This window comes from Sebastes fasciatus, chromosome 2 (genome assembly GCF_043250625.1).
Source record: "Sebastes fasciatus isolate fSebFas1 chromosome 2, fSebFas1.pri, whole genome shotgun sequence".
Taxonomy (NCBI): Eukaryota; Metazoa; Chordata; class Actinopteri; order Perciformes; family Sebastidae; genus Sebastes; species Sebastes fasciatus.
The window spans coordinates 37,711,137-37,738,092 of NC_133796.1; the positions used below are offsets into that span (position 1 = coordinate 37,711,137).

General features: G+C 40.1%; 1 protein-coding gene across 4 annotated transcripts in view; it reads left to right on the forward strand.

The window, feature by feature from the left end:
- The first annotated feature begins 3,455 nt into the window (after positions 1-3,455).
- The window catches only part of mapk8ip1b (mitogen-activated protein kinase 8 interacting protein 1b), a 90,317-nt gene continuing 66,816 nt past the window's right edge, over positions 3,456-26,956 (forward strand). For 2 of the 4 annotated variants that reach the window (XR_012592254.1, XM_074622697.1), the window contains exon 1: positions 3,473-3,715. Coding sequence is in view for 3 of the 4 variants with exons in the window: in XM_074622697.1 (XP_074478798.1) it covers positions 3,639-3,715 (77 nt within the window). In the remaining variant the exon portion in view is untranslated. Of the gene's footprint in view, positions 3,716-14,580; positions 14,663-26,956 lie in introns of those variants that run through there. The other 2 variants (XM_074622713.1, XM_074622705.1) reach the window with 2 other exon arrangements.

Genomic DNA, 26,956 nt, shown 5'->3' on the forward strand with positions numbered 1-26,956 from the left:
GTCTCTGTGTGTTGCCGACGGCTTGGCTGCTCCATTCAGTCTCCCGATTGCTGCCGAGCTGTTTCACCTGCTGCAAGACACACACCTGCAATACATCAACTCAGCAGCCCTGCACAATTTCAACCCCGGCTCTTCACTCACTCCGAGGCAGGGAGGGGTAGAAAGATGCAAAGACAATGGGATATATTAGAATGTAAGAAAAAAAGTAAAGATTTGAAGAAAGAAAAGAAAAGGGGGAAAAGCAGGAAGACAGATGGAAGAATCCTTGATTTAAAAAAAAGAAAAATTATGTTATACTGTCAGTATCATCACTACTCATAGTGTTCCTGTGTATAGTGTCACCCTCTGCTGGTTTATCTCTGACATGACTCTTTAATGGTTTCAGTTCTTGTTTGGGAACATGTCAACATGTTCTCTAATGTAACTGTTTTGTTTGTTTGTTTCACATTGTAATGGACAAATCTAACAGCTTTCATTCTCAACGCTGTCAGGGATTTTCTTTCTGGATTAATAATTATGTAGATCTGAAATGACACCTGTTACATGCAGACCGGTCACTCACAGTTGATAAACATATTGGGTCAGACATTTTAGATATTAGTCCAATCTGATACTGATAGCCTGCTGATATCCCCCTATAGCTGGTATGCACCTCTGTTTTTCTGTCTGTTTTTCATCCAGCCCTCTCCTCTCTGTGGGAGCTCACTGCTGCCTTCATGGTCTCCTCGTAAACTCCAACTGTTGGAAGTAATAGTCATGCACGCAATGTGATGTGTTTTTTCAAGTGCTTTTAATCGGAGGAAATAACACATTATTAATAAGACACAGTAACAAACAGTACCCATTGTGGAGGAACGTCTATTTTTGAGATAATATGATGGGTTTTCAAAAGTTGTATTATGTTCTATCTAATAACTGTTAATTAGGCTGAAAAACAGGTGAGGTATGGTTACTTAAACCTGGTGTCCCACTAAGGCAGTTAAAAAGACAGCCTTGTCCTGTGCTTGGGGTCTTTTTTTTCCAGACCAAGAAGTGCTAGAATGGGTAAGAGCAATGGTAAATAATAAATGCATCTCTGCAGTTACATATAATTAGTATTTGGTGGTGTGAAATAAAGATTGATCAGTGTGATAATATCAAGGCTAGCTCCCTGTGATTTGAGATTTGATAATGACCGGAGTCTTTGCACATTTTATGTAGAAGTTAAAACACAATTTTTCATACCAAACTATTTTACAGCTACATTTGCTGGTACAGATTAAGCTACTGCACTTATCGAATGATGCAGTGGAGATTTCAGGTGCCCTCACATTTGTTTTCACTTCCAAAATTGTTTGTTTCCAACTATTCTGATTATCTTACCACTCATGTTGTTTAACCTAATGGACTCCAATGTCTATGTTTTGATGTCTCGGCATCCCTACATCTCTAAACACCAAAACATTGGCAAGTGAGATGTTATGATAAACAATCATAACCAATAGGAATGATGGAAAACCCTATTAAAGATGAAAGTTGGAAGATAAGTTCTTAAGGAAAAAAAACAAAAACTAAAGTCTCCTATTCATTTTAAATGTCACTCACTTACATCAGCATCAGTTAAGCTCATAATGTGCTGCTGAAACTTGTTCAAACCTCATAACTGTTTTTTTTAAATGATACTGGAAATCTCCAAGATTTCCAAAAATGACACAAACATCTTATAAATTATTATATATAAAGGACAAATATATATATATATACTGGAAAAACAAAGTTCGGAAACTTGTGTTTGGTTGATTATTTCTCTGTTGTTACAATGCTAATGGTCATTGTATTTTACATGGTTGAAAAGCCTGTTTATTTACCTTCGCAATGATGTCCAACTTCTAAGGATCATGCATTTGTGGGATGAGCAGCACAGCTGATTATGTGGGTAGCGCCCAAGAAAAATTTGCCTGATCCTTACAAGTTGCACATCATTGCAAAGGTAAATAAACAGGCTTTCCAACGATGTAAAATACAATGCCAATTAGCATTGTAATAACAGAGAAATAATCGACCAAACACAAGTTTCCGAACTTTGTTTTTCCAGTTTATATACATACATAAAAAGAAAAAGATAAATACAATTCAAGCAACTATAAATAGCAGGCAGTACAAACAAGGTGTGTTATGCATAAAAGTGAAGCATCATAGGATAAAAACACAAGTTTTTATAACTTTATAACACAATCATGATAACAACAAAGACACAGTCCTCGCCACATTACAATGCAGATTTAATTGAGGTATTACTCATTATACAAATAGTAGAAAAAATACTTAATACATTAACCCATTTCCACATCCTCTTTCTTTTTCCTTTAGTGTGCAGTATCTCATGTCATCTTGTGACCCCCACACAGTGAAATGATTTAAATCCAAACGAACCATTTATGAATTTTGACTGAATTGTGTCCTTGTATATAGGCTTAACCTTTAATAATAAACTTTATTTCTATAGCGCCTTAGTACTTCAAAGCTGGGAGGTTTCTCCACTAAGATGAGGTACAGTTTAAATCTGTTTTATAGACAACTGCAAGTCCACCTTCCCTACCATTGAGCCTATACGGGAGTTGAATAATTCAGTTCTAAGCCATGTCTCCGTTAAGAAGATAAAATTCAATTAAATGGTTGAGATACAGTTATTTGGGATAAAAGTGTTATTAGCCAGAGACCTTATAAATAACAAGGCACAGCTAACATGATGAGTGTATTTTGTATTTCTACTTAAACTATGCTGTCTTTATGCTGGTCTTAACATTCAAACATTGTAAATAACCTATTGCTTTGCCATTTAAACATTTGTACACATGATCTGCTGCTGAACAGATGATTCAACTTTATTGTCATTGCACATAGTACAGGTACAATTACAACAAAATGTAGTTTTGCATCTAACCAGAGTGCAAACTAGTAAAGTGCTGATTAAGACAATATACAAATGAGGATATATGTGGGGCATTTACATAGGCATAACAGTACATATATACAGATTGTAGTTAAGGTGCAAAGGATAGACATGTGTTATATTCTGATGAATAAGAGCTTAACTATAAGTTGCATACTGATGAGATATTGTATAACAAATATTGTATAAGAGTATTATAAAGAATAAATGGTATACAGGGGGAGTTATATTGTATCTTGTATGTATCTATACATAGAGAGGTTATGTACATAGGGCTATATGCATATGGGACTAAGTGAATATATAGAAGATGAATATCAGAGACTACTTCGCTCTTTTAGCAATGTTTAACCATTTTATTATTTATTTATTTATTCATTAATTAATTCATTGATTAATTTATTTATGTATGTATTTCTGATTTATTCGTCTTTTTATTGTAGGCTAATCAAAACATCTGAGCTGTTTTAAACAATGGACCAATACATTACATGCGTGGGGGACTAAAAAACAACAACACATCTTCCAAATCCTGCAAAAGTTACCAATATTATTTAGTCACTCTTGCACAGTTGAGCTGAGTTGCTATTTTCCCCACAGCCCACGAAGGCAGCACCGTATCGCAGCATCGCCGGACCTCTCAGGTGTCTCTGCCGCGCGGCCGCACAGCGCGCAGCCAATGGACCAATCAGGATAACGGGACGGCATGGCGGACCGAGAGAAGAGGAAAGCCAGCCCGCCGTCTGACCGCAACATCCAGGTGAACTCCCCGGCCAGCTTCAGGTAAGAAGCGCCCCGGGGCGGGTTGCTCTCCCGCCGGCAGGTTAGAGGCTGGGCTGCATGAAGCTCCAGCGCGGCTCCGCAGAGCTCCGGAGCTGTTGATGCTGCTGCTGCTGCTGAGGAGCCGCTGCAGCTGCGTCTGGCACCGCTCAGCTCTGCGGATGGAAGTCGCAATGTGTTGTTGAGCCGCATGTTTTAGTGTTTGGGCGTGTCTGCTCTCCGGAGAATCCAGACTGAGCTGATGTGTTCTCCCTGCATCTAACACAACCAGAGACATCTGAAATATGTCGCATACTTTCTGGTTATAGATGCTCCAAAACAGGAATCCCTGTAAGAACTGATGTGCAGCCTGTTTACGAGTTGCTGCTTCAAATATATTTTTTTATATTGCCTGCTTTATGGTAGCCAGTTTCTTCCTTACATCAATATGCTTTTACTGAAGAAGAGTTTGAAAACATTTGTGAGCTTGATTTGTCACAAAAGTACAGTCTTGTTGTTGTGACATCATATAGTTGTGACTTGTGTTTGTAGTGCACACTAATTATGTGATTAACAGTACACTACCAGCATATTAATCTCCTATCACTACAAGTTATTAGAGGAACTCATATTGTGTGTACAGGACTCATACTCAACTCATATGTTAGTTTACAGCAACCTAGTACTGTAGTATATCATCAATCTATTTTTTCTGATATGGGGTGTTTTGTTTGGATTTGGCCTATTTACAATAAACTTTATTCACATGGAAACAGCCAATTAGGCTGTTGTAATCTGGTGCAATAATAGCAATAATAATTTTATAATAGGCCTGCTATCATAGCCAAAGCTGCAGTTCCTTTTTTTTTTTAAAATGGCAACTTAAACCTGAATGTTTGGAAACAAAACAAACAAACAAACAAAAATGTCCTGGTTGCTGTTTTAGCTTTTTTGTACAAAATAAATTTCATATTTTGTCTAATAAATGAATGCTTTTATAATTTACTATACAGTTCATAGTCCCCATTCCCTGCCACAGAATTAACTCATGACTATTTTCACAACCAGTTCCTGTTAAGTAATTTATTCAGTAAAATATCAAACATTGTCTGATTATAGTTTATGCTTTTACCTGTTTCATATTAGTCTAATGTAAATCTGTTTTGCTTCTTGGACTGTAGTCCAGACTGAGAGAAGAATGACTGTGTGCTCTGGGAACTTGTTGTGATGGGCATTTTATTGCACATTATTAATTAGTAATGAGTTGCATAAGAACATAATTAATAGGTCGGTCGATAATGAAAATAGTGTTGCTTCAAGAGCTTTAGTAAAGAGAGACGGCCCAGAGTTCATCATCAGGTAGGTGATCAGTCGGAGCTAATTCAACAGGGGTCAGATCAACATGTTGGAGAGCTGAGCCGGGCGAGGGATTAGCTGCATGCTGTTGACGTGCTTTTATACTGTGTGTCACATACACACACACACACACACACACACACACACACACACACACACACACACACACAGAGACTCATACAATGTTGCCTGAGGAGAAGCTGTGATTCTTCAGTAGCATGGTTGAGTAGATGGAGGCCTGTGATCAATATACCCCAGTGAGACAGCAACACCCCCCCACCACCACCCTCAGGCTCAGTCTGTCCCTGTCTTATTAGCTGAGCTGCAAACACTCCGATCCACAAGCATCTTTCTTCATCGCAGTGGCATCAGAGTCGCTCCAGCGGTGTTTGATTTGTCTGACAGAAAAAACTATGATTATAATTTTTTTTTTTTTTTTGAAGCGTCTCAAAGTTACACAGAAAAAAAAAAACATCAAACCATCAGGAGAAAACAAACAATAGAAGCAGTACAGTCTCAGTAGCATGAGCAATTTAACACCAACTTAAGACACATCTATGATCCACATGTAAACTAAAGCGTTTAAATAAAAGACACTAAACAGTAAACAGCTAGGGCTATTTAATCACATTCATTAATATTGTAAATGATTAGCTGCAAGTCAAACTTTTAATTTATTTATGTAAATACTAAGGCTGCCAAAGTCAACGTGATAATAATGTGTTTAAAGCTAGAGTGAAGATACTGGCATCATATGAAACTAGAAAACCTCAAGAATCCATTGGTACCAACCATGTCATACTAGTTGTCGGGAAAGAGGCTAAATAACGCTAAATTTTGGCGAGGACAAACTGTCATGGCCATTTTCAAAGGGGTCCCTTGACCTCTGACCTCAAGATATGTGAATGTAAATGGGTTCTATGGGTACACACGAGTCTCCCCTTTACAGACATGCCCACTTTATGATAATCACATGCAGTTTTGGGGCAAGTCATAGTCAAGTCAGCACATAGTTTTGTGTTGTTAATTGTTAAATATTTGCACACATGTGCATAAATCAAACATATTTGTCCACTCCCATGTTGATGAGAATATTAAATACTTGACAAATCTCCCTTTAAAGGAGTGTGTAACAATTAGGGGGATCTATGATAAGTATGTTTTTCTTTAGTGTATAATCACCTGATAATAAGAGTCGTTGTGTTTTCGTTACCTTAAAATGAGCCATTTATATCTACATAGTGAGCGGGTCCTCTTCTTGGAGTAGCATGGAAAAAAACATACTTTTTAAACTTTTAAATGCCGACAATTTTACTTGCTCCCATCGCCGACGCTCTCTCTCTCTCTCGCTTCACCACTCACTTGCCACGTACAAACACACACTCTACGCACTGGCTCTGCTCCAGATGGCTCTAGTGTAGTGTTTTCACGTCGGCCACCGTAGCTCTCCAACACACCTGGGATACGGGAGAGGCTTCAGTTGGTTGTAATCTCCACACTTCACCGCTAGATACCGCCAGATCCTACACACTGTTCCTTTACGCTACATTTGGATCAGATAAAAAATGTGCGATTAATTTGCGATTAATCGCAATTAACTACCGACAATCATGCGATTATTGGCGATTAATTATTTTAATCAATTGACAGCCCTAGTAAATACTTCTCCAACGTACAAGGCCAAACAATAAATAAAAATGCAAAATTCTAAATAAGACAATAAAAAAAAATTGATTATAAAAGCAATAAAAAAAAAACTATACGAAATTATATCAGCGGCTAAAAAGACATTAGTAAAATAATAAATTTTTCGCTTCAAATTAAATCAGAATAGTGAACTGTATTGATTGATGTTTCAGAGTTGTACTCGGCTAGAGAAGGAAGCCAGATAATCCACAACCTGGCCCGGTCCCATAGCAGCCATATGTTGGAATGTTTTCCTCCGTCTCCCTCCCTGCCTCCACTCACTGTGGTAGAATCCTCCGTCTCTCCACAATCTGCTGCTGTTAGAGAACAGACCGCTGATTTGCTGCCGTCTGTGCAGCTCCATGTGTGGAGATATTCGTTGACTGAGATACTAGATTCAGTCATCGGTTTCTTTTGCTTTTCATGCCAGTGACCTCATTTCAGAGGCTCCTAAAATTTTCATGACTCGTCAGTAGGGAGTTAACAAGTTGTCATATGAGATTGAGTACAACATATTTCTGTGTTGTTTTGAGCAGTGTGAACGTAACAACAAATAGATTTTACGGAAAGGATAATAGATGAGTTAAATCTAAAAGAAAGACATCTATTATGTTTTAGCAGATTTCTATGGAGGTTTTTTTTTTTTTAGCAAGAAGTGCTGAGGTTCCAAAATTATAACAAAAATATATAGAGAGACAATATCGCTGTTGTTTTTCTTCTTCTTATGACGGATCGTGTGCCCGCAGTTTGGAGAGGCAGACAGGAGTACCCACACCAGAGCAAAGCGATACAGTGCTGTGGATGGGGGCAGCTACAAAACATATTTAATCCACCTAAAAGAAAGACTCACCTAAAAAAAAACGTTATCCGTTTAAGTGTTCGCTATATTTACTATACTTTAACTGCTTTATCTTGCCGTCAGAATAGAGAGTGGCGAACGCCACGTAGGGAGGCGGTCGGGGTGGATGGGTAGGTCAAAAAACACAATAAGTCAAAGTTGATTTATTTGTCACGTAACTTCCGTACTTAAATTACAGCACTTCTGGAGTTATTTTAACCCAAACAGCGATCTTTTCCTAAACCTAACCAAGTAGTTTTAATTTGAAAAGACTGGAGTGTAACACGTGCATTGCTGGACATCCGTAGGAAAACACCCGAAAATTATGTTGTTGAAATTCGTGCTGAGCGTCACGGAAAAAATAAAAGAAAAAAATAAAGGGAAATTTGTGTCTATGCACATGAGTCAAATTGATTAAATTTCGCGACTATTTCACAAACGGCCGTGAGACTGCGTTGGTACCTCATACAACCCCACTTCAAAACACCCAAACTATCACTTTAAGGGGAGCTCAGCGTAACATTTCCCTCTTGTGTCAAAGCCAAACATCCAAGTGATCCAAAAATATTCTTGAATAGACGAGGTCTTTGAGGACTTTAATCATTGAACTCATTGCACTCTGTTAGACGCTATAACCTTTTCCTGTTAAGCAGCATTGATAGAACATGCACACACAGCGGCACAAACAGATCGGCAGCAGCCGGCATGTGAATTTAACGATATTCACACTGACTGTGAGCAATGACAGCAGAGTTAAAAATAGTGTTTTAGTGGCATTTCTCAAGTTCACACCTGTAAAAAGCTGTTGTCAGCTGAAAACTGCTTTTGAACATTATCATGAACATGCTGGAGATGAAGAGAGAGACTGTTCAAACCTTCAGAGAATAACAGATCCACACTGACGATCATTTCCTCACAGATATTGAATAAAACACTGAAGGATGGCACACAATTTAGCATACAGAATCACAAAAGAAGGCTGTGATGCAGGCTGTATTTTACTGATCAGCTTCACCATTTCTTATTTTTACTAAACTGGGTGTACTGTGCAGCTATCCTACAATATTTAATATGAGATCAAGAAATGGTAGTTTTGCGGTAACACTTCATTTTACAGGTCCGCATATTTCATGGTAATTAGGTGATAATTAGCAAGTTACCTTTTTGAAATTTCTTTGGAATTACTGCCAAAATTCCCCAATATTTACCTCAAAATGTATTGAAAATTACTTTATTATAAACATTATTTAATAATTATATTCTGCTATTTCCCAATAGCTGGTAATTTATTTAATACTTTTCCAGGAATTATTTCCATGTCTGCTCTATAAATAGATAATTATCGAATAACTTATTTTACATTTTCTTAAAAAACTCCCTGAATCATTACATTAGCTACCAGGTTACATTTGTGTAGACAATAAGTCCCACAATTGTGAGATTTGTACCCAATCAGAAGCGTCTTCTATTATTTTTAGTCTTCCACCTCCGATAAAGAGCAGCGCACACCTGCTTCTCAAGCCTAAGGGCCCTATTTGAACCATTATATGCTATTTTAGCATATCATTATTAAATCATGTTTATAATAAAGTCATTCCAAAGAAATTTCAAATAGGTTACTTGCTAATTATCACTTAATTACCATGAAGTGTTACCAGTTTAGCTAATTTCAGTGGCGTTAAGCTGTTTTCATATTTCATATCATATATTTAGGTGAACTATACCTTTTAAATTTTCCTCCACTGCATTGATCATCTGTGGCACAAGATGGCGTAACAGGAGATTCCTTCACATCCTTAACACAGTATTTAGATCTGTATGTGTGTGCAATACAGCATGTATAGAGAGACAAGACGGTGTAGGATTGCAGTCCATTCTGTGGTGCATCATGGGGGAAAAAATGGGGAACTCGTGAAACCAGAGATCCTTCTTGGGGCTAAACGTATTCCTCATATGCAGTTCAATATTTATCTTATTTTCTGTTATTTTGAACACACTGTGCATTTAGTATTGTTGTTCCTATATTCAGAAAATGGAAAATAAATCAGAGTTAATAGGCAACCGTTTTAAAATGTACAGATCACTGAATGATCAACTTGAAAGCGCAGAAGCGTCTGTGATCTCTCCTTCTCTTCTTTCATCTTTTCACTGCAGCTTCCAAACTGACGTGACTCTGCTGACAAGATCTGCTCAGGCAGATGGATTCACAGGGTGTGGGATGTGAAAAGGATGTGAGTGATGAAAGGGGGGAGACAGAGAGAGAGAAGGGGGAGGTTAAGCAGGTTTTGAAGTGTTAGTTTCCCTGATTCACTGAATCCGTCTTTCGTGGACTTTGATGTTTTCAGGAGGGGGGACAAAAAAGCTTGATATCAGGGTTTTTCAACAGAATTAGCTTGTAGTTTTTTCAGCTGTGTTTTATCCTCAGAGAGAGAGAGAGAGAGAGAGAGAGATAGAGAGAGAGAGAGAGCGTTTAAATCGAGCTGATTTGAATTCCACCCCCAGTAGAAGCTGACCGAGTGGACAGTTATTGCTCTGGTTGCAGTTCCCCCCCCACGCTCATTATTTACTGCTGTCGCTCAATTCTGCTGACACGGCACGTTCCACCTGATGGCACCTCCCCTTTGCTTATACTGTCCTCTCTCTCTCTCTCTCTCTCTCTCTCTCTCTCTCTCTCTCTCTAATAACGACAGGCCTTTATTCCTATTTTTCTTGTTTTTACAAGTATTTTCTTAATATAATATATTTTTTATCATATTTTAGTAGGACACCTCCCAGTATTCAGATCTACTCTCATTTTAATTTCCCAGTTACAGAGATTCACATTTTGTGTAGGGATATAAAATTGACAGAGCATATTTTAAAAAAGAAAATTCAAAAGAAAATAAACATTTTTATCGACATATTTGTGGAAACAGCATGTACAGTAAGCATGGACCCTCGGAGCAGGGTTGCAACAGTAAAAGCTCCAGGAAAGTGCGCCGGGAGTATGGTGATGTAGTTTTAAAGAGCGAAACGAAACTGTAGAACTGCACAAACGTAGTAGTTTTAAGCCCAACCGCGTAGTTCTTTCCTAAAACTAATTATAGTGTTTTTAATGCAGAACATAAAGTGACGCCAAGTGACAAAGTGGAGGTATGTGACGAGTTGGGATGAGACCATGTTAGAACAAACACAGGACTTTCACCCAAGAGGCCACTATCGGTGTCCCGTGTGAAACCAAGTCAACGTTGAGTTATTTTACCGTAGTTTTGTTACGGAACTTCTGGACTTTAGTGCGAAACAAGCGTAGTTATTACTCGTCCCGTGTGTGAAAGCTGACTCCTGCAACTCTGTGCTGAGACTATGTACGGAGCAGATACTTTTGCTTTCAGTTTGTAGCGTCCATCGTTCGACTATGTATGATAACACTGCGCTGATACGCACAAAATGAACCCAATGGGTTTTATTTCTGTAAAAAAAGCAAAACGGCGGTGGGGGCGGTGGGTACGTAATGTAATCGGTGTGTGCCCGACCACCGTGTAACACCGGTAACACCGACTACTGCGCAAAGCCTACTAACAATGTAGTTTTGTGGCCTAAGTAAACCTACATTGGAAGTTTATTTTGAGAAGGATCCTTTAGGTTCCCCATCTACGTCACAGTTTGAAGCCGAGGGCCACTGACCAAGCTTCGGTATTTGACGAGTTGGGAGTGATAATGTGTTAGTTCTGCAACCAATTATTATTTTCAAAATCTGTAGTGTTTTTTCAGTAATCATAAAGTGTCATAATCTGAGGACACATGTTTCTAAGGCATCACCTTCCAGTTGCATATTGGACTTACTCCATGACTATATTTTTTAATTATTTTTTTTTGACCAATGGACAAATGAACTAATTGTTTCAACACTTTAGCTGAATCCAGCTTGATGCCTCGGCTCTCATGGCCATTACAGTGTTAATTTCCCTCTGTTGATGAGCTGAACAGGGATTAAACGTCACACAATCCTGGGATACCTCTCTCTCACTCTTTCTTGATTTAGGTCTCTCAATACAAACACGATCATTTCTTCTTTCTCCTCTTTGTCAGATACAGAGCGTGCGTTCTGCGTGTTCGATTGCATTTTTTCTTGTTCTACATGTGTTGGGGGAAATGTCGAAGCTCTTCTGGTGGTGTTTGTGTGTGCGCTCCATAGGTTCTGGCCAGTTGCCGAGGCCGTGCTGTATGGCCATATGGCTGTGTGTTGGCAGCTCAGAGTCTGGAAAAACAAGGACTTGACCTCTCTGAAGGAATTTTTGAAACCTGGGATTTGGTTTTTATAAAGCACCAATTGCCTGTGCACCTGTGTGAAGTTGTAATGGATGTTTCAAATATGAACGTATGGCTGAATTAAATGCTTTTGCTGTTATTTTGAGCTGCATTCATTGATTTCTGGCCACTGGGGGGCAGAGGAACATCAGTTGACAGACCGCCGATACACCGGCATGTCATAAAGTTGTTATAGCTGACATTGTGGCAAACAGTTACCTGTTTACATGTCCAGCAGACAGAGAGTAAATGTAACCAACACATTAGAGTCATTTTTTGTGCACCGGATGAATGTAAGTCCAATATCCTCTCTGTTTTAGCTCTGGTTTGGTCTTCTCGAACTCCTGGATCTAAACATCTGGCCCTTTACAAGCTAGTGACTAACTTTGTCTTCCATTTAGTGCTGGACAGGTAGACCTACAGGACGGTAAAATGCTCCATCAAGCTGAACTGCGGAGTTGGCTGATCATTTTATTATAATAATTATATTATATTATAGAAAAATATATTGATTAGTGCAACTTTAACAGTCTCATTAAAGCCCAGCATATGATACAGAGGCACCCTTTAGCATCTGTATGCAACGCACCAGGGTTTTAACTAACTCCAATGTAAACCCATCTGTCGCATCATTAGATGCTCACAGTAACTGTAGTATAAAGTGCACGATAGTTTGCTTACGATGGGTGGTGGAAGGATCCAACAAACACAGGACTTTCACACAGGAGAACACTGTTACCACTGTGTCCCGTGTAAAACTAAAAGTAACGTTTACTTATCACGTCAGTCCTTAGTCACGTGACCCGTTACTCATTCGTTAGTCACATGAATTGTTTTGCACCCACTAGTTTTGTGAGTCTTTAGTCACTTGGTGGTCACGTGAGTCGTTAGTCAGTCAAGTTAACGTCAACCACGATCTTTTCCTGATCCGAATGCGTTAGGGATGTGACGGTAATGAAACCAGTATTACCGACTACCACGACCAGCCTACAATGCAAAATTTATACTGACCACGCGTCAGGCACTGTGGACGTCGCAGGTGGGATTTACCAACAAGTACCTAACAACCGTTACAACAGCAACCTTATTAATTATAGCATCATTCAACTCTTCCATATTTTATTTTACAGCCATGGAGTTGTGTTGGGCCAAACTTATATGGAACTATTGAATCACGTCTGTCAAATAAATCAAAGACTGCCTGACAAAGAATTTGATAACTGCGGGGCCAAATCAAAAAGAAATTACATGCTACGCGCAATCCGCTGCAGTACTATGTCAGCCTGGTGTGTGCGAGAACACGCAGAACACATAGGCGCACAGTCACAGTAGTATCAATCAAGCATTACTAAGTGATTTTGTTGCCTAAACCTAACTTCCTGGAAGTTTATTTTGAAAAGAAACTATGAATGTATCGAGAGTATACTGACACGCCGTCCCTGACACGTCCAAAACTGACTCTAGAGGGGTACCTATAGAGCGTCACGGTTTGAAGCTCAGGGCCACTGACCAAGCCTCGGTATTTTGACGAGTTGGGATTGAGAACATGTTGAACAAAACAAACAGCAATACCCATCTGGGAATATCTCATATTAATTAATGTTGACTATTTATTTCATGGGCTATTTGGGGATTTATACTTTATTTTTACATACTTATATATATATATATTTATATATAAATGATATAAATGCATTCCAATACTGATTTGGAGGTCACCATGGCAACGGTCGAAGCTACGAAACATTGGGGTTAGCCCCACAATGTATGTTGTAAACATTCGCCACAGTTTACAGATCCACTTCCTGGTTCAACTTTGACCCACCGTAATTAACCGTATAGTGATGAGCTTTCAATTCCCCTGCATAATGAGGAGTTATTGCATTTTACCTCAAAATAAGTGTTATAGATAGTGTGGTTAAAATGTTGGCTTGTTTACAACCTACCTGGTCTTCTGACTACTTGTGTTTTATGCCCTGTCAGGCATCTTTTTATTTTATCAATGTCGCTGTGTTGCCAGACCTTTGCAATTACTTTGGGAGAGTGCAATACTATCTAAACTGACACAGATAAGGGGCCAAAAAGATAAGAGCCAAGTTGTGAGTTTTCCTTTAAGAGGATGAATGGAGAGAAAGAGAGAGAAGGGAAAATTAGGAGTCTTACGATCAATGGGGCTTCATGAATAATTGAGCACGACTGTGTTTTGCAGAGAGAGAGAGACACACAGAGAGAGAGAGAGAGAGAGAGAGAGAGAGAGAAAGGAGTGTCCTCTTGTGCTGATGTTTTTTCCTGTTCGGTCTTGCCGCGGCGTTGGATGTCCTGCAAACACCAGCACTTTCCTGCAGTGGCGTAGTAAATCTGATGCACGCAGGACAGAGTAAGCATCAGAGAGAGAGAGAGAGAGAGAAAGAGAGAGAGGAGTAGATTATATAACACTACTCCTGTGGCAGATTCAACTCCTCTGCTTTAAATAATTCCCCCTTCTATCTCTGGATGAGCGGCAGCAGTAGCAGCAGTAGCAGGGCTCTGAGTCGGACGCTTCTTTCATCGACCCGGAGGAGCTGCACCCCTCCTCCCTCTCCTCCGGCTCGCTCCTCCCCTCTCTCCCACCCTCCCTCCTTCCTTCACTTTCTAACCCTTCTTGTTCCTTCTCCTCCTCCTCCTCCTCCTCCTCCTCCTCCTCCTCCTCATCATCATCATCCTCCTCCTCCTCTCCTCTCAGCTGTGGATGCCCTCCTCACTTACAGTATGGACTCGGGAGGGGAAGGAGAAGAGGGTTGGATGGAGGACCAGTGGGAGAAATGGTAGGGGCATCTCTCTCATTCTTCCCAACCCTGTGTGTTTTATTTTTACCGGCATGCAGCAACATGGCTGTGCGTGACCTTGTGAGCGCGGAACTGCTGCTAACATGCCGTTTTTTTCTCGCTATATGTCGCCTCCTTGCATCTTTAAAGCTCAGGACAGGCATGCCCTTGAAGGGAGAGCGGATGCATATGGCTGTGTTTGTGTATCTAAAGAAGAGAGGTTGCTGGTTTATGTTGACCAAAAAATAGGACCAGAGGAGAACACATCACAGTTTGTGTTGGGTTTGTGTGTGTGTGTTGTGACACCAACGCTGATGGAGATGTACTGTTTGGCAGAGTTTGTTTTCATACAGCGGATGAAAAAGGAGGTTGGGGGGAAAGGGTGTTGATGGGACGGTCCTGGACCTGATCATTGTCTTGGTCCTGTCCTTGCAGGAGGACGAATCTGATGAATGAGCGACTGCGTGCAGCCTTGTAATCTCTCAGTGGGATCATAAACATGTGAATTATTGGGGAGATATGGGGGGGGGGAAACAGACAGGCGAGGGTTTACATGCATCTGTGACGACTAAACGCTGGGCTTCATGTGTATAGTGTGTGAGGCGATTGAATCATAACAACACAACATGGCAAGAGATATGCAAGTGTAAGATATCCATAGTTGTATTGGTAACAGGACTGTCCTGCCTCCACTGAAACAAATATTGCAATAAATAATACAAACATGTGGGTGGAAATCAGATTCAGTTTTTCACATTTCACTCAGCTTTTATGAATTTTACCTATAGGGGGATTTTGGTCTATAATTAGCAGCTCCTTTGCATTTTTCTCTTCACTTTCTAATACCGGAAGCATCTTTCTGGTCTGTCTTCACCACAGCATGACCTTTTTACACTGTAAACTGCAAAAACTGTGTCGTTTTTTTGCAGCAGGAAAACTTCTGGATCTGCAGGGACATAAAATTCTGGTGAAAATCAGTATTAACTGAAGAAAAAAAATCTGTTGACCATTATCTGTGTTTGACCTTGCGTGCTACTTGTGAACAAAAACTGCATCAACATTTGCAAGCAAGCAAGCAGCAGGTAAATACGGTGCTGTTGGGTCATAGCTGGACTCAGATAAAGACTAATGAACTGCCCGGGCCCATCAAGGCCTGAGCGCGAGGTCATGCTGTCCTTCATTAACACAAGCAGAGAGGCAGGCCGAGGAGGCACAAACAGGCTGCCCCGTCACCCCCCCACTGTCAGAAAAACGCAGGAGTTTATCCCAAATCCTCAGCGCAACAAACTGAAACATCCGTCCTGCAGCGCTGTTGCCCTCTGATGTCATTTCACAACATAAACTGTGGACATTTCAGGGACATTCAAAACCTGCAACTCACAGAGCCCAAATGAATATCATATTTACCGTTACTAATACTGGGTTAGTAGGAGAAAGATCATACATGCTGAGAATGGGATCTAGCACATTAAATATTCAAATCTTCCCTGGAGAGGTGAACTCGAGGCTTAAGAAACATTAGAAGTAAAGTTAGGGAATGAGACTCTGACATCTCGAGGAAAAGAATATATATCTTAAGGGATGTTCGGGGTCTTCTTGGATGACTTAGATTTCCTGGAGCTGGTATTGAGTGTCTATTGGAGAAACTAAATCTGAAGTGTGCGTCTTCAGCTGCTTCAGTATTGATCTTTAGATAATAGATAGATCGATAGATAGATCGATAGATAGATAGATAGATATATTTACTTTATTGATCCCAAATTGGTTAATTATTGTGTTACAGCAGCAGGTTGTCCAGGCAATGCACAGGAACAGTAAATACAGTATGTACATATACTGTATATATATATATATATATATATATATATATATATATATATAGAATACACAATATAAATAAATAATAGGGCTGTACATTGGCAAGAATCTGGCGATACAATATGTATCATTGTACAGGGGTTACGATTCAATATATTGCGATTGTTGTTTCATATAAATAGGACCAGCTGGTTCTCAACGTGATTGGTCGATGTCTTTATTCTCGGTGCAAAAGCTCAGGAAAATTTACCTTGCTTCAAAAAATAATTGCTGCTTTTTCGCTGTGTAATAATCACATTCTGTGTGAAAGTAATCATAATAAAAAAAACAACAATGTAAAATAATACATTGACGTGTGAATTAATCGTACGAAAAATAACGCCCCCCGGTGTGTTAAGGCCTTAAGAACGTCACACCTCCTTAATTGGAAACAAAGTTACCAGCGAACATAACTTCCCTCTAGAATTTTCTTGGCAGAGCAAATTAATGATGTAAAGATGTATGCTGTAGGAGACAGGGCTGGTCCGACAGATTTCACAATTCTTGACATCTTAAACTTGCAGTAGGCAGAATGTTTTTGGCATCATTGGGAAAAAAATCCATAATAACCTTTCAGCATGTTGTAATTTAAATGTTATGAGAGAAAACTAGACTTCTGCATCTCCTCATGGCTCTGTTTTCAGGCTTTAAAATATCTAACCCGTGACGGGAGATTTTGACCAATCACAGGTCATTTCAGAGAGAGAGCGTTCCTATTGGCTGTGCTCCGGCTGGTGGGCGGTGCTCGGTATTTTATCAACAGATCTCAAAATGGCTACCGGGTCACAAACTTTCTCATTACAGCTAAACAGTACACTACAAGATGATTCTGAAAACATTTTATGCGACAAATAGGCATAAACGTAACAAGAATATTGATTCATATTTGATCAGCTGATTGACAGACGGCTCTCATAGATGGCAGTTGGATGGCAGACTCCAGATCAGCTCTGACTGCTTGTTTTCCTCCGGTCTGTGAAATCTTGCAGATGCCGTTAGGAGCATCGGAAGACAACGGAGGACACAGAGGCACATGATTTTTTTCAGATTACCTGTCTCATGCACTACTGTCAGGATATAGCGACCAGTTTAAAAAAATAACTTCTTTTAATCATATTTGCTCCATTTTTCCCCACTGCTGCTTTAACACTTGAAAATATCAGCTGCTCTCAACTTATATGGCAGAGGCAAAAACTGTATCAGGGATGCTAATGTAATAACTAGTTACTACTACTACTACTACTACTACTACTACTACTACTACTACTACTTGAGGTGCCTGGATGCTCTTTAGGGCTCTATGAGGTGGCAACAGTGTCACAGTGATGATATCGGTGTCAGCCTGTTGTTGCTACGGTCCAAATGATTTGCTGCGTGTCACTTTCAGTGATGGTGACATAGTAAATGTGTCACAGGACTCTCTGACCTGGACAGCCCAGCCAGACTGCTGAGTCAGCCTGCATTGATCACCAAGGGTGATGATGGGTGCACATCGTACAGGAATACAATCCCAGAGGAGACTACCAAGGATATTTAGGGTTCTGGATTTTCTAGGCTAGGTCCATTTAGTGTTCATTCAGGAAAATTAGGATGGTGGGATGTTTTTTCTTTGAAGAATTAGGTGTGTGCGTATGTACTGTATGTGGGGTGCTTGTCTGCTTAAGTGTATGCAAAAGTGTGAGAGATCTGGAGCGTCTCGTGGCCTATAGGGTCAGGTGTATCATGTAAGTGCAATGGACTTTTGTTGGATGTCATCCCCCCCGTCTCCCCAAGCCGTTGTAAAAGTAAGTGTAAGCGTTTTAGGAGGACACCCTTGCAGTGGTAAAGTCTCCAAAGAAATGTAGGTCTTTCTCACATCAGACAATTTAACTGGTCATAGTAGGAAAAGCACAGGTGTTACTACTAACACTAACGGTCGTCTCTGTTCTATTTAAGTGTTGAGTGTCAGTGAGCCAGCAAGTGCGATACCAGGAACATGAAATCAAAGCAGCTAAATGGAATTTTGTTCCATCATTCATTTAATTATTTACACCTGTGCTTTTACTACTGTGACAAGTCCAAATGTCTTCTGTTAAAAAGGCCTATTCCTTACCTGAGGCTGTTTTTCGTGTTTGGGGAGTTCTGTTGAACTCAGGTGAGGTTTATAAAAGCATCTCTGTACAGTATTTATTGTTTTTCCACCCAGTTTAGATCAGTGAGGGCAAGCTAAATGATATAAAAACACCACTCTGTATAATACAATACAGTTCAACAGCACCACATACTACTTCCTCCAAAATGATCATGCAGCTCAACAAGGATCAACACCTCTCTAACACGATTTTTAACAAACAATGAACATTACATACCTTCATGAAAGTAGGTTTATTGCTGGATTGTTGTATTAGATTGTATTAGGTGTAGGTCTATGTGTACCTAATAAACTGGCAACTGAGTGTAATCATATAGGATGTACTGGAGGAATTCAATGTAGAATAGTCCCTTTTCATTGCAGGGTAAACACAGGTGTAATTAATAACATTATTTGTGGCCCTGTTCCATTTAGATGGGCCAAGGCCCTGGTATATAGCCATAGACTGTATATAAAGATGGACGACATGACAGCTCCCCAAAAGTGAAGCCAAACCATCTGGACCGCCCCCTGGTGGCTGGCTACAGTTATAGGTCATAAATCCCGCCCTCTCCATGTTAGCGGATGGGACATGGGCCAAACTAAAAAAATCTAAGTACACGTCAAATAATTTTTTTCCAAAGATGGTTTCTGTCATTGTAGGTAGTTCTAATCATGCTGATGTTTTTTCAAGTATTCATTTTTCTGATAAGTTTGGTTTTAATTAGTTATTTGATGCTATAAAAAGGGGGTCAGACGTTATGATTGGCAGCTGAGAGCCTCTCTCGCTGACAAGGTGTGGCTTTGCTCGGCTCGCGATTGGTTCGGTCAGGTGACCTCGGTACCGCGTCTCTCCACCGCCCGATCACTACTGCGCAGACTCTGACTCCAAATGACATCAAAATCTCAAGTTGGCAGCTCCTGTATCCGGGATATTTTGGCTTCTGACTTCTGTACAGCGGGAGGAAGAGGAGACACATCATCCATCTTTATATACAGTCTATGTTTTGTGCATGCTGGCTCACTGGAATAGCTGTGACACACTAAGTAAGGGATAATGTACAGCGAGTCGGTCATTGTTGTGAAAGAAACGGATGCCTGTGGTGGACCCCTGTACATTATCCCGCTTATTACACGGCTACTTACTTAAGAAATCGATAATTTTACACAAAAACGGTCCTCCAGAGTCCGAGATCAGAACTGAGTCCATATCAACGCTCCGTTATACATAGAAACGGTCAGTAAGTAAGTAAGTAAGTAAGACTTTATTTATATAGCACATTTCATACAGGAGTTGCAGTTCAAAGTGCTTTACATAAAATAAATTAAAAACAAGCAGCAAGAGCAGTGCATGGAGTCAACAAAATCATGATAAAAATAATAAAACATTTTAGAACAGTAGAAATAGTAAAATATAAATAGTGCAGGATAAAATTCGTAGTGCAAGTTACAGAGAAAATGCGCTGGTAAAAAGATAGGTTTTAAGATGTCTTTTGAAAATGTCTAGCGTGTTTGCTTCCCTAATATTTATGGGTAGTGCGTTCCATAATTTTGGGGCATAGTTGACAAAGGCCGCATCACCAATCTTCTTACGACTGCTTCTGGTGACCTCTAATAGACCTGCATCTGATGATCGCAGTGTTCTCGCTGGTGTGTAGTTTGTAAGGGAGTTAGCAATGTAGCTAGGTCCATTTAGTGCTTTGTATGTGAGGAGGAGGACCTTGAAGTCAATTCTGAAAGTAACAGGCAGCCAGTGTAAAGTAGCTAGGACAGGACTGATGTGTTCTCTCCTTTTAGTTTTTGTTAATAATCTAGCTGCAGAGTTTTGGATGAGCTGGAGTCTTCCAGTGGTTTTCTTGGGAAGACCAGCGAAAAGTGCATTACAGTAGTCCAACCGGCTGGATATGAAAGCATGAATTAGCTTCTCAGCATCATTTTGTTTTATGAATGATCGTACCTTCGCTATGTTCCTGAGGTGAAAGAAAGCTGTTTTGGTCACTTTGTTAATGTGGGAGTTGAAATTCAAATCTGCGTCCAGGATGACACCGAGACTTGTCACCTCAGGTTTAAGCCAGGCGGTTAAACCTCCGAGATTTGTGGTTAGCATCTCTCTTTTAGATTTGGGGCCGATAAGTAGAACTTCTGTTTTGTCCTCATTTAATTTGAGAAAGTTATTGTTCATCCATTTGTTTATTGCCAACAAGCAGTTTGTAATGGAATTTATGGCTGTCGCATCATTAGGTTCAGCTGATATATACAATTGTGTGTCATCCGCGTAGCTATGGAAATCAATATTATGTTCTCTGATGATGTCACCAAGTGGTAACATATAAAGAGAAAAGAGTGATGGACCTAAGCAGCTTCCTTGTGCAACCCCGTAGCAGTTTTCATGTTTCTTAGACATATGGTCTCCTAGGCTAACATAAAACTTCCTTCCTCTGATATATGTTTTGATCCAGTTCAGTACACTATCAGTGAGCCCAATAAGCTTTTCAAGTCTATTGATTAGGATGTCGTGATCAATGGTATCAAATGCCGCACTAAGATCTAACAGGATAAGGATAGATACTTTATTTGCATCAGAGTTAAGTCTGAGGTCGCTAATTATTTTGGTGAGAGCAGTTTCAGTACTGTGATATTTTCTGAAACCTGACTGAGAGACTTCCAAGATGTTATTTTCTTCAAGAAAGGAATTTAATTGGACTAATACTATCTTTTCCAATACTTTACTAATAAAAGGTAGATTTGATATCGGTCTGTAGTTTGCTAGTATACTGGTATCCAATTTGGGTTTCTTTAATAAGGGCTTTACAACAGATGTTTTAAAAGCATCTGGAAAAACGCCAGTTTTAATGGATGTGTTTATAATGTGTAGGACCGGACCTGAGACACTATCAAACACTCGCTTAAAGAATGTTGTGGGCATAGGATCCATATCTGATGTTGTAGAGTTACATTCACTGACAGTTTTAGAAAGTTCACCTAGTGTGATACATGTAAAAGTGCTCATGGTTACATTGCGGGATCTACTGATGTCAGTTTCACCTCCACTAGTAGTGATACTAGCTCTGATTGAAGTTATTTTGTTCATGAAGAATAGGGCAAGCTCTTCACACTTAGCTGCTGAGGATAGTGGGGGGACAGGAACAGTGTTTAGCAGCTGGTCAATGGTGGAAAAAAGAACTCTGGAATTTCCGGCGTTTTCTGTAATAATGCTGGAAAAATAATCTTTCCTTGCTAGACGGATGGTTTTGTTATAGGTAGATAGTGCATCTTTATAGATGTCGTGGTGGATAGTGATCTTTGTTTTCCTCCAATTTCTCTCTGCTGCGCGGCATTTTCTTTTATTTTCACTAACATTTTTATTTCTCAGCCATGGGGAGGTTCTGCTTGTAAACTTCTTTTTGGTTTTCAGTGGAGCTACAGAGTTTAACACAGATGATAGTGCATCATTGAGGTTCTCTACCATTTCATTCAGAGAGCATTCATGACTAGTTGGCTCATATAGAGCAATCTGCTCTGCAAATTTTGCTGTAGCGTCATCATCTAGATGTCTTCTTTGGACTAAGAATTCTGTTGTGGTTTCTGTTAAGGTGATTTCCACATCAAAAAGTGAGCTATGAAGAAATAACAGACCGTAGAACGCCGCGATCGACCAATCAGAATCAAGTATCCAACAAAGCCGTGTAATAAGACCATAATTAATTGTATCAATTACACCTGTGTTTACCCTGCTATAACATGTCAACATGGCTGCTGTGAAAAGGGGATGTGGGACTGCCCAAAAATGCTCATAAGCTGTGTTCAGTCCACAGCTGCAGTGCTTCCAGTGTTGTTGTGGGTGGGAGGTAGGTGAGGGATCATGACCTTGTGGCTGCACTATGGGCTCTACAGGCCAAAAGGTGACTGTATGGAGGAGGATGGGATCTGCAGGATGAAAAAAAAAGCTTTGTTTATAATGTCAAGTTTGCATGTTTCAGATTCTTACAAATGAACACGTCTTTTGTTACTGTGTGGGATGTTTTCTATTCTGGACCCAGAGAGGAACCCTGTTATCATTTATGTGAATTGAAAAAAAAAATCACCAAGATTTCTGGTAGGATATATCCCTGCTACCCTGTAATGTCTCAGCCTTGATGTGTGACAACGTAATTTACTCTGTACTGTACACCCTGTTGGTTTTCACTGGTGTCTGCATCCCTCTTTACCCACAATTCACTGCAGCAAAGAGGTCACCCTGTCCCGTCCAGGTGGTTTATCTCCCGGCACTTAATTTTCTCCTCCCTCCCTCCTCCAGTCCCCATGACTCCCTCCATCCTCTCACTGTCCGCTGCCTCTATTTGCACTTTCCTCTGGGTTTGATCTACAATCACGACATCATCCTCTCACCTCTTCTTCACCCACTCTTTAGACTCCCCTCCCCCTTTTTGTCCTTGTAAAGCCCCAATTACAGGTCAAAACCTGCAATTCAGGGTCACAATAGATGACATACTTATGGTTGATTGGCTCTGATTGGCATGCAGTATTTCCTTTTCTATTCTTTCCTTTGCTCTCCTTTTTACTCTCCTCTCTTCTGCTCCACCTTTCGCCTCCTTCCTGTAAGCGATGCTGATAACGGGGATGCGCAGGAGCATATTGATTTTGTTCCTCTTACAAGCATCTGTCTGTGTTGTAGCCTAATAAATTACATTTGTAGTGAACTGATAAGCTTACAGTTTTTGTTATTCCAAAACAGAGCAGTGTCCCCAGACACAAAGCCGGTCAATGCATTTCAGTTGGGACAAAACAAAAAAAGTTCAGACGGCGCCTTAAGCCACATGTTGTTACTCAGAGCTGATCATGTCTGCAGGGTAAAGACGAGATGAGCTGGAGACATATTGGCAGAACGGATTTACTTGAGTGACAGCCACCATGCTATAATTCAATGTGAGGCATTTGTGCACAGCTCATTGAGTATTATAGGAAAGCTACTACTCGCTTTACTAATATTTTCCAATCATTCACTGGAATAAAGAACCCCAATGTCTCTGTCTGTGAATGCTTCAGTCATTCTATATTTTGCATGTCAACGAATCTGAAACAATGGCCGAAACCAACAATGCCAATTAGTCTGCTTCGCAATTTGTTTGGCTTCCTTAACCTGTCTGTGCTCAACCCTGTCTCTTAGAATATTACCATATAACTTAAATGCATTCTTATTTACGTTTCGAGGGAAACGTATTTACTCCAGGATTACGGTCGCAGTTTTAAACACGTGGTTAACGTTGTAAATTGAAACAAAACAAAACAAAAATGCAACAAAAGTACCTGGTTAGGTTTAGTAAAACATCATCAGTTGGTTTAAAATAAGTAAATTTGTTATATTATTTAAGTTACAGACTAGGGCTGTCAATCGATTAAAATATCGCAATTTTGAATCATGGACGTCCATGATTAATCACAATTAATCGCAAATTTATCACACGTTTTTATCTGTTCAAAATGTACCTTAAAGGGAGATTTGTCAAGTATTTAATACTCTTATCAACATGAGAGTGGGCAAATATGCTTCTTTCTGCAAATGTATTGATATATTCATTATTGGAAGTCAATTACCAACACAAAACAATGACAAATATTGTCCAGAAACCCTCACGGGTATTAAAAATATGCTCACATCATAACATGGCAAACTGCAGCCCAACATGCAACAACAGCTGTCAGTGTGTCAGTGTGCTGACTTGACTATGACTTGCTCCAAACTGCATGTGATTATCATAAAGTGGGCATGTCTGTAAAGGGGAGACTCATGGGTACCCATAGAACCCATTTTCATTCACATATCTGGAGGTCAGAGGTCAAGGGACCTCTTTGAAAATGCATGCCAGTTTTTCTTTGATAAAAATTAGTGTAAGTTTGGAGCGTTATTTAACCTCCTTCATGACAAGCTAGTATGACATGGTTGGTACCAATGGATTCCTTAAGGTTTTCTAGTTTCATATGATACCAGTAACACTAGCTTTGAAACCAAGCCTAGTACAACCTAAAAATAGCAATTTGCGTTAATGTGTTAAAGAAATTAGTGGCGTTAAAACGGATTTGCGTTAACACGTTATCACTTCCCATACAACTAAAATGCATTCTTATTTACGTTTTGAGGGAAATGTATTTTGTTTTAAACACCTGGTTAACGTTGTAAATTGAAAACAAAAATGCAACAAAACTACCTGGATAGGTTTAGTAAAACATTGTAGTTTGGCTTAAAATAAATAAGTTTGTTATGTTATTTAAGTTACAGACGTAAATTGAAATTAGTCAACATTGACTTGTGGTTTCACACGGGACACGGACAGCGGTCTTCTGGGAGAAAGGCCTGTGTTTGTTTGAACTATGCAGACTCATTGAAAATGTATGTGTGATACATCAAAAACAAACGTAATCTGGGAGAAAATAGTTTTCCCCTTAAAACGTAATTGACAATGCAGTTTGTTGTATGGGAATGTCATTTTTAGACACTCTGCCCTAAGGCTATACCTAGAGAAGACATAAATCTTAAACAGCTTACAAATCTGCTGTATACAGCAGCAGGATGGTGTACAGTATGTATGGTTGACCCAAAATAAACTACAGTAGCTGTGTTCATGGCAGTGAAGGAAAATGTGACCTACTGTAGTGCAAACATGTGGCTCATTGATCTGTTTTAGTAGTCTTTTGGTCAACAATTGAGGTCTATAGCGAGGAGAATTTAGCTGTACCAGGCTTTGGCAACACAGATGATACTTAGTTCATTGTTGTCTTTTTATGGAATTTGTTGACAGTAAGAAAAATATAGAACATCAGTGGCCTTATCCTTTCTTGAAACTCTAGCTTAAAGCCATTTAATTCCAGTTACAGGAGCAAATGCAGTCAGAGTTTTTCCACCTTGCAAGTCAGACGCTACACAACTTTGCATTTAGGTGCCATTTTAGGAAATCAACCATGAATGACAAATGCAGCTTTGTCAGTGGGAGGATTGTTCAGTGAAGGTGGAGGATTCCACTGGGTGAACTGTTAATGTCTCATTTTCCTTCTGTTCCTTTCTTTCTGCCAGGTGTACTCTCATATGAGATCTTTTATATCGCTACCAATAGATTGTTTCTCTTCCCATCCTTCAGCCCTTCTCTCCTGCCTCCTTGAGGGCCTCATTACTGATGTAAACAGATGCTTCTACCCAGGCTATTTAACTCCCAGACCCATATTCCAACACGTGACGGCTAAAGACGGCTGCAGCTGCGTGTAATTTTGCAACAGGAGACAGCTGCAGTGTCGACGTAGCCAGAAAATGGCATTAGCATCATGCAACAACAGGGGGGGATCATAGCTCTGCAAGTTCACCAGGGTTCTATATGACAGCTTGCTTGATGCTCCTTGTGATCACCGCCATCTTCTCTTTCCTCCCTCTAATAACATTTCCCTGCTCTCTGTTACGCCCAGGAGGCTGCAGCGTAAAGAGATAACAGGCGGACAGACATAATTACAGATGGGGAAAAGTGAAGCATTGTTTACTGGAAGCTAATTGAATCCCGCCACAGACAGCAGGATGGTGCATTTCCCTGGCTCACACCGGAGTGATGTCCAGGGTTGCTGCAAGAACAGTCAGTCATGTTCTTCCCCTGCAAAACATAAATGTTGTCTTTTAATGTCCACGGACGTTTTGGATGCAAGGACAGTAAATTAAGAAGTTGTTGTGTGCCTCCGTGTGCGCTTGACAGCCAGAACTGCCGCACTGTGTTGATACGCTGGTAGAAAACCGATGCAGAGGATTGTTCATCTTTGACAGGAGTTTGCTACTGGGTACCTTGTAGTTAGGGCAGCCCTCTCTTAGTTGAGTCAACTAATAGAGGATTTTGGTCTTAAGGCCCTGGCACACCTAGCCAACGGTCAGCCGTCGGTCCATCGGCCTAGTTTTTGCAGTATGTCCCGCGTCGTCGGCTCTAGTGTGCCCGTGTTGGAATTGTTTTCGGCCAATACAGCATTTTAAATCTAGAGTTATTTCATCCCACTCAGGCTCAGAATGTACGTGCTAGTTGGTCGTCGGCTGTAGTCTTTGCAATGTGTTTGAGTGCAACTTTTTGGCCAAGACTAAGGCGAGTTGAGGCGACGCAACTGGTGGCCTTCGTTGCCACTAGTTCTTTGATGTCGGGTTGGTGTGTCTGGGCCTTTAGTCGACTTCTTTTATGCTTTTTTGATGTTGAATGACTCATTTTCAAAATACTTATGAGCACATCTGTAGTAAACTCAAGATTTAAAGTTGTGCTTTTGTGTGATTCTTTGTGGAGAAACTCAGTTCTATTTCGTTCTTCCTGACT